Below are 9,444 nucleotides of genomic sequence, written 5' to 3' on the forward strand. Positions count from 1 at the left end.
AAATCTTACCACTTATGTAAGACATTTGGAGCTTTCTTTCACACTTTCATTCCGTTATTATTATGCATGTTGTGCGATCTGCAAACTCTTCAACGCATCTCTTAGCTGCTTTTGGAACTTCTTTTTATGATTCATCTATTTGTAAATGGGTGGATATGCCCCCCTACTTTCGTTGGGATGTACTTGAACTTGATCGTGGATATATTTCTAATGCATAACGTTCCATTTGACCAAAAAACACTTAAAAAACACAAAAAAAAAAACCAAGGGTAACAATGTACATAAATCGTTTAATTAAAATTTAGGTAAAACTGTCCGATAAATCCCGGATAATCCGCCCGATTCGCGACATCTGCTATTTTAAATCTTAAGAAATGTTCAAATCAGAAGGGAGGGGTTCTCAAGAAATTTTTGTGACTTCGGTCCTTTTTCCTCTGCTATCCGTCAAGATTCACTTCTTCCTTTTCAAAGGAAGAGAGTGAAATGGCGGCAAAGCAAATGGAAGAGATACAGAAGAAATTGGCAATGCTTAATTATCCAAGAGCAAATGTTCCAGCACAATCCCTCCTCTTCGCTGGCATGGAGAGATACTCCCTTCTGGAGTGGCTTTTCTTCAGGTCCCTTCTCTTCGATTTATCTGTTTCTCTTCCTTGATTTTTCGAATTTATTCACTTTCGGTTCATGTATTCTGAAGTTTTTTTTTTGGTTTTCACTGTGATGATTCATAAGATCCTCCGAAGATTAGAGATCCCACTAAACTCAAATCCTTGATTGTTTTGGTAAATATAACTCGCGGAGACATGCATTTGTCGATCGATTAAGTTTGAGATCAGCCCATCTGCTACTTTCTTGTATTTTACTATTTTTCGTAAGAACCCTAACAAATACTTTGTGCAGAATCTTTCTTTTGGGGGGAGGGGTATGGGTTGAATTTACTTCAGTTCCTGAAAATGGGAACGATAAACTACAGAGCCAAAATGCCGGATGTTAAACCCACTATTATCTGCTAAGACTAAATGTAACGAAGCAGGAATGTTACTTCAACAATTCCGCTGTTCGATTAGATTTTACAGCCGCTTTGGCCACTGTATGGGTGGCAGGATTAGTATTTCTAGCTACTATCCAGTATCCAGGAATATGCAGAAGAATTAACAGTTTCAAATCAAGCTGAAAAGTTGTCATGACCGATAACAGAAGTAATATCATTCAACCACTTGATCACCTGCAGTGCATCTGTTTCAACTCCAAACTGGTCGTGTGAGTCCATCTCTGCTTCCCCCCCATTGCTGTGATTGATTCTCTTCTAGATGCGACAGGTAGCCATTAAAGTTTATTAAGGCTCATCTTATCTCCTTTCATTATTTCCTGTTCAACACTTCAACTTGTATTCCCTTTTATAAAGCTTGTGGCTGGAGGAGTAAAATTCAATTACATTCCTTTCTTTCTGAAGCAGAATTGATTAAATCCCATTGCATTTAACATACTTTAATTCAGATAGTCTCTTATCAATTCATCTCAATACTTAAACTGATCTCCCCATCCCCCCCCCCCCCACCCCCCACCCCCCACCCCCCACCCCAAAGGAAACCAATTTCATTTATGGTCATCCATACTCCATGAAGAACTCTGCTGATTTAGCTGCCAGCTTCAGGCATTCTTGCTTAGACTTCCTGGGGATGTTCAACTCTTTGTGATGTGGATTTGTGTGTGGCTTCTGGGTGCAGTTATGTTTCTAAGAGTGGGAATACTCTTAACTGTTAATTGTCAGGAATTCTGGACTCGGCGCTATGAATCTTCCAACTATCTTTATATGTTAACACATAAAGATTAAATACAACTTCGAAGCAAGGTTTTAAATCTCGGTTTCGAGGATGGTTTCAACCCTGGCCGAAACCGAGATTTCCCAGGTTTCGACAGAAGCTTGGTCAAAACATGGTATTTTCTGGGCAAAACTCAACATGTCTGGGTTGGTCAAAACTGGTGGAAACTACCGAAACTGGTCAAAATTTGGTATTTTTTGGTTGAAACTGGTTGAAACTACCATAGTTATCAAGGTGTCGCCTATGGCTGCCTTCCCACCTTGATAACTATGGAAACTACCGAAATGTGGTTGAAAACTGGTTGAAAGTTGGTACGAGTCAGTGTTGACTCAAGGTTTCATTTCGGATTTTGTCGAAACCAAGATATCTCGGTTGAAACTACAAGTTTTGACCGAGATTAAGAACTATGCTTTGAAGTAAGTAATAATGTTTATGACTGGTTAAGACTCATTTTTTTTGTATGAATAGTGAAGTTGAGTTCATATTTTTTATCCGAGAAAAAAACACTTTTCAACAAACTTATGCAATTGTGAACATGCAATGTCATATTCCTAAAGCCAAACTTCAACCGTAGTGATATTCTTGAGTTGAAACATTCCCTCATTTACAAAACTTAAGTTTCTCCAGTCGGGTCCTATAGATGAGCCAGTGGTGTTGTAAGAACTTCAAGTTGGGGTGGGAGGTGTTTCATACTCTATGAAAAATATGAAGAAACCTTTAGAATATCTCCACTTCCTAATCTTAAGATCAACAAGAACTCTTATTATTATTATTATTTATGTTTTTCAATATGTTGTGCCATTAATCTTAGAATTCATATTACTTCCCCTTATTGTTGTGGGGGTGGGGAGGTGCTTCATACTTTATTGATGCCTAGCCTGTCAGGAAGTTTCAGCCATTATTGTCATTAAATTTCCAGTTAAATTTCTAGGATAACCATTGCAACAGTTTGGAATGTCATTGCTGTTCGGTGTTTCTGCAGGCTCTTGGGTGATAAGTCGCCCTTTTCCCAACAAAACTCTCAAGGTGATGGCGTGGACCGTGATGAAGAAACAGGGCGGATCCAGTGTAAGTTTCACTGGCTTTCATTTTGTCTTCTGAATAGTTTGAAGGAGGCAGCAATATAGTCATTGTCATGAGCGATTTAGGATTTACGTGTAAAGATGTTGATCCCTTATGTGACGAAGCCACAAAGGAAATAATTTTGATAAATAAACAGAATTTTCTATGCAAAATTGAAATATTTTATCAAACACTGGTCATTTTGGCAAAAACCGGTGAAAAGTGAAATCATATATCATTATAAAATTACAAATTCTACTCTATGATTTCCTTTGGTTTACGTTTTTTCTCCTTTTACTACCCTGCTTTTATATTTTTTAGGATGAAAAAAACCTCCCTTTATCATAGAACAACCTATAGAGCTTTTATATTTTTTAGGATGGAAAAAGCCTCAGAACAACCTATAGAGAGAGACATCTTTACACTATGAAGAGTATCCATATTCTCTTCTCTCTCTCCCCTTTTACATTTTAGATTTTAGCTACAAAAATAGAACAAGTTCCATTCTCAAAGAAGAATTTCTCTCCATTCTTTGTTCCATCAACATTTAGTGAAGAATTAAGAAGACAGGAAGGAGGATGCATGTTTCTCTCTCAAATCTGGTAAGTCTATAATCACCCAAAATTATTATCACTCATGAACTGCGTATGGGGAGCATGGTATTTTCACTATGGGGATGAAGAATAGAAGGAGGGGCCACCGACTACCATACCAATAGCTAGAGAGACATGACACATTCTTTCTTCAACACATGCTCTATTTCAGTCCTTCTTCATCTTTGATGTTGGATTTCAGGTTTCTTGGTCATAATGTTTATCCATTAGACCAGCAGGAAACTTAATGTTTTTCAAATTAATACTCTCTCTCTTTTTGTGGTTTGTTGGGTGTCAGAGAACGTTATCATACAAGCTCTACATGAAAACCACTCACCGCCGTGTGTGAAAGAGAATGTTCTCATGAGTTCATGATAAGTTTTACATGAAAACAACATTAGATTTAGTGACTCCAGCTGTGTGTGAAAGAGAATGTTCTCATGAGCTCATGATAAGTTTTACATGAAATCAACATTAGATTTAGTGACTCCAATGCTTTGTGGCCATGCCTATTTATTAACAGATTTCCAAAGTAGGGTTCATTTTTCATCCTCTCTATCTCTTTGCGTGTCTCTCTCTCTAGGTTCATCATTTATTTACCCTCTCTCTGTTCTGCTGTTATTTTTGTTTTCTATGGGCCTCTTGTGTGCATTGCTGTTTGGATTTTTTAGTGCACTTTCTCTGTCCATGATCAGTAATGTTGATTAAATAAGTGAAAACAAGACCCATGTCTACCATTTTATTGTAACCATGTCAGAGGTTAGACTGTTAGAGCACAAGTAGTATCAGACACCTGGCTCAGTACGTCTATATTGTTATTTGTTAATAGATTTTGGAACATTTTGGTATTGGACGATGGTGCCTGAATAAATACTTGGTAATTAAGATGGTTCAACTACCCAAGTTTTGAAGGATTTAATAGAAAACCAGTTGGGTCATCTGACCATATTGATATGGATGGGTTTTAGGGTACTGCGCTGCACCTGTACAATGGTTTGATATTTGATGGATATGGGTGCAATTCTATGTGTGGTCTTCAGTAGTAGATTTTGTAATGTAGTACTAGATTGGTAGGAGACCAACTAGGAGCCAGTAAACCAGGATCTGTTATGAACAGGTGAATCGGCTAGGTCAAAAATAGGGTTTTTGGTGAAATTAGGGGGTTTGGTTAGGGTTATGTCAAGGCAGGTGTAGGTGAGTCTATCAGTGAAGGTCCTGAGATGTTTTGATGGATGGAAGTGTGTAAATTTAAATGGGCAGCAACTTAGGTTTAGGGTTTCGGGTTTTGGAAAAGAGGAAAAGAGGGGGATCTAGGGTTTAGGATGGGAATTTGGGGCTAGGGTTTGAATCGATTATTCCTAATGTAGGGAATGAAATTCGATTCAGGTATGGTGTGTTTCTGATGGTTGGATTGGTCTGTAAAGAATTTAGGTAATGGGATGATGTCCAAAAATAGGTGGAACGTTGTGGTTTGAATGGAGTAATAGGAAAACAGCTTAGTTTGAGTATTCCAATTGGGCAGGAGAATACTTGATCCAATTATGTGAAGGTGTTGTTAGGTGAATGGTTTGTTAAGAATTTTGGAAGATGAGTGGGAAAATTAGGGTTTTGGGGTGGTTTGGAGGATTAGGAGAAGAATGGGTATTGATGGGATGGATCAAACTTATTGTCATTGCAAGGGCAGCTCAGTTGGTTAGAGGATCTTGATCTCGAACTTGAAGGAGATCTTCAAAGAACTTGAGGGAGAGCTTCAAAAGAACCACCCGGGCTTCACACTGCAAAGTGTCGATTGGATCAAACACCGATCCCACCAGACTTGATCAAGCACAAGACAAAAATCTTCAATGGAGAAGAAGAGCAGCAAAAGCTTTTCATTAATATCAAAATTCGTGTTCAAATGCATGCCCCCTTACAATCTTATATAAAAGACTCAAAAATAGATTCCTACCCTAAAAAAGAAAGGCCTAACCCAATCCTTGACCTATTAGGTAACTTAAATTGATTAGACTGAAATAGACTCAAAACAGAGTCTTATTCCAGCCCCACTAACCACTTAAAATAAAACTAATAAAATCACTTAAATTGAACCATTGGTTGAACTGGTTCAATTTATGAACAAAAACACCAAAATAAAACTAAATATGGAACTAAAAAACTAATCTCGTATGCAACTAATGTACCCCTACTTTATGTCTATAAAAGTTGATTAGCACATTTATGTGTGAAATCTTAGGACATAAAGCATACATTTTACCACATTGGACAGAGTTACTCGGTGCTTTCTTGTGCTTTTCAGGTTTTAGGTGAATTCTTGTGAAAATGAAGGAGATGATGTTAAGGAAATGTTTTTAAGCTGTTTAGAGGTGTTAATGACTTGGATGCGTAGCCCATCGAGTCAGTTTCGCAACGGTTCAAACGACACTTGATTCCGAGTTGAAACGAAGAAGTTACGGCCGTTTCCATAACGAAGCGCGAAAATGGTCTATAGGGGTTTATTTGTAATTATTGACAATTGGCCGGGGACAAAGTGAAGCAAAATTTTGGATTCTAGGGGCTTTAACGTAATAATCAAAAGTTATATTTCCTGTACCCGAAAGATTCCATTTGGAGGGCTTTGGACAGTCCAACTTCAACTTGAGATATCTTGGGCTCCCGAACTCCAAATTGGACGAAATTTGGGTCTATTTTCGGTGATTTTTCGCAAGGAACACAATGGTGAGGCCTATATAAGCACCCCATGCTCCACGTTTTCTGAAAGACAGAATGGGTATTTTATTTATTCTTGAAGGAATCCTAGTCATCACCCTTACTCTCTCTCTCCTCCAACTTCTCAAGGGCACTTTTGGAATTCTACTTGGGATAGATTTATTTTGAAAGATATTCTCTCACCTACGGAAGTTGAAAAGTCAAAGATGCTTTGATTTTATTGCTTGGAGAAGATATTTACCAAGAAAAGGAAGCACTTGTTAGAATTGGAAATTTACTTTTCTAAAAATAGAAGGTCTATGTAAACAATCTTCGCTTCTTCTTCTTTCTATTTTTTTCGTTTTTCTTAGGATTCAAGGCATTGTAAAAAAGGAAGGAGAAGAGAATATTCTCTTTTCTTAGGGAATATTTCTCCTACACTTCCCTCTTCTCTCTTCTCCTCTCTTCCCCCTATAAATACCCCTTGCCCTTTGGCTTGTAACAAGTTAGTTTTTTAGTTCAGTTTTTAGTTAGTTTCTAATTCAATTTTAATTCAGTTTTTTAGTGTAATTTTTACTTCATTCACTTAGTGAAATTTTCTCTTCTTTTCCTATTTTTGGCTTAAGTTCTTAGTTTTGATTTCGAGTTCTTAGTTTTGATTTCATAAGTCTAGTTTAATGGTTGTAATAGTTTTAGTTTAAAGCTTCCTAGTCTAAGTTCCTATGTTGATGACAAGACAAGGAGATTTAGAAGAGGAAGCCATGGTGAGTTTATTCAAGTATTCAAGCACATCAAGGTATCTCATTCTCTAAACCCTTAATCTCATTTTCCCTCTCCTCTATCTCTTTCTATCTTCTTCTTCCTCTCCCTCTATGTCTTTTATTTATTTTTTATACGGTTGTGGTTTGTGGATGCACTTTTATTCCCTTATTCCTTTTTATGTGGTTATTATGTGTGGCTGCATTTTTATTCCTTTCAATTTGCGTTAGTCTGATAGGTTAGATGCTCATGTGTTAGGACGACAATTTAATTTCTTAATTTTGTTAGATGCTTATGAGTTAGGATTCATTAATTTTTATTAATTTAATTAGTTTAATTTAACACTTTAATTTGGTTCACTTTGCATTACTTTTAAGTTAGTTAAATAGAGTGGCGTATATCTCCTCGTGTTCGACCCGTAGCTACGATTGACCCGTACGCTTGCGATATTATTTTAACTCAAACAAAAGTGACCTATTACATTGAAATCCCATGGACCAAAGGTCCAACATGTATAGAACCCAACCCTAGACTTATTCCTAATAAAATAAGCCTATTTTGGTGATGAATCTGCATCAACTCTCTCTAGCTTAAAAAAATTCGTCCTCGAATTTTGTAGTGATGAGGGGAAAACAACATGTGAGCTACAGACTTGACCATTCCCAAACATAATTCTGGTTGCTTGTAGACTTTAGGAATGTTGTCTTCAAGGCATGGAGCTTTCTCTTCAAAGAACCATGGTAGTAGAACTAACTCTATGTGCTCGACTTCTGAATCAATATCAACTGTGAATGTCGTGTGAATAGTCTTCAACGTTGGTAGCCTTCTCATCTAAGACTTGAGGCACAAACTCCACCTCTTCAAGAACAACATCTTGAATGCCAATGATTTCCTGTGGAGTGTTCTCAACCATCACATCACCTTCCATTATTTCAACGATGTTTACTTTAATTTCTTCAACTTAGACCTCTTCAGTAGAATCTTCCACATGTTGACCTTCCGTCGTTGAAGCTTCAAGCATTGTCTCTTTCTTTTCATCACAATTCACTGTGATTACTTCAGCTTTATCTTCAACTTGTAAACTGAATCTCATTGATGGAGGTTCAAGTTGTCTTCAGATTTGAAGGACTTTTGGTTGTGATGTTGTCGAAGGGAATTTATGTGACCTTGCCGTCGACCTCTGAATGCCAGTGGTAAATATTTCTTACTCAGGTCTTCCTTCATCTTTGCCCAATTAATAGGTGCTTTGCCTTCATACTGAAGATCTCTCTCAGTAGTTCTCCATTACTCACGGGCTGGCCCCACTAGATTAGTACGAGCTAATCTCATCTTCCTAGACTCAGGTAAATCATACCAATCAAAATAATCATCCAAAGCAGCTAAACAATCATTAAATACATGTGGATCAAGTCTGCCATCATATTCCTTCAACTCGAATGCCTTTGGAGGTCTAGGCTGTTCCCTGTAGTCTCTGTCTTCTCTATTTCTCTCCCAGCCTTCTCTATTCCTGTCTTCCCTATGCCTTCTATTAGGTCGGTGAACTTGGGATGGACTTGGCATATATCCTTTTCCATGGGTAGATTGCTGTCCCTAACTGGAGTAATCTGTTGTTGTTCAATTTGCTGTAATCTTTCATTCATAGCTCTTATTTCTCCAGCTATAGTCCTCTGTTCAGCAGAGAACTTTTGAAGCATCTCAAGTATTGTAGTCATGTGATCGGTTGTTGCTGGCAGCAATGGTCTACCATGTTCATCCATGGTTCTGGTACCACTTAAAGTAGTCCTAGATTGGTAGGAGACCAACAAGGAGCCAGTAAACCAGGATCTGTTATGAACAGGTGAATTGGCTAGGTCAAAAATAAATTTTTTTTGGGTGAAATTAGGGTTAGGGTTTGGTTAGGGCTATGTCAAGGCAGGTGTAGGTGAGTCTATCAATGAAGGTCTTGAGATGTTTTGATGGATGGAAGTGTGTAAATTTGAATGGGCAGCAACTTAGGTTTAGGGTTTTGGGTTTTGGAAAAGAAGAAAAGAGGAAAAGAGGGGGATCTAGGGTTTAGGATGGGAATTTGGGGCTAGGGTTTGGATTGATTATTCCTAGTGTAGGGAATGAAATTCGATTCAGGTATGGTGTGTTTCTGATGGTTGGATTGGTCTGTGAAGAATTTGGGTAATGGGATGATGTCCAGAAATAGGTGGGATGTTGTGGTTTGAATGGGGTAATGGGAAAACAGCTTGGTTTGAGTATTCCAATTGAGCAGGAGAATACTCGATCCAATTATGTGACGATGTTGTTAGCTAAATGGTTGTTAAGAAATTTGGGAGATAGGTGGGAAAATTAGGGTTTTGGGGTGGTTTGGAGGATTAGGAGAAGAATGGGTATTGATGGGATAGATCAAACCTACTGTCGTTGCAAGGGCAGCTCAGTTGGTTAGAGGAGCTTGAATAAATCTTTAATCTTGATCTCGAACTTGAAGGGGAGCTTCAAAAGAACCACATGGGCTTCACACTGTAAGGTGTCGATTGGAT

The 9,444-nt window shown here is 37.9% G+C and overlaps 1 protein-coding gene across 1 annotated transcript in view; it reads left to right on the forward strand.

Annotated features, from left to right (window-relative positions):
- The first annotated feature begins 468 nt into the window (after window positions 1-468).
- Window positions 469-9,444, forward strand: part of LOC122644271 (AUGMIN subunit 7-like) — a 32,094-nt gene continuing 23,118 nt past the window's right edge. The window contains exons 1-2 of the mRNA XM_043837912.1: window positions 469-617; window positions 2,803-2,888. Coding sequence (XP_043693847.1) covers window positions 484-617; window positions 2,803-2,888 — 220 coding nt within the window. The 5' untranslated portion in view covers window positions 469-483. The remainder of the gene's footprint in view (window positions 618-2,802; window positions 2,889-9,444) is intronic.

This window comes from Telopea speciosissima, chromosome 10, assembly GCF_018873765.1.
Source record: "Telopea speciosissima isolate NSW1024214 ecotype Mountain lineage chromosome 10, Tspe_v1, whole genome shotgun sequence".
NCBI lineage: Eukaryota > Viridiplantae > Streptophyta > Magnoliopsida > Proteales > Proteaceae > Telopea > Telopea speciosissima.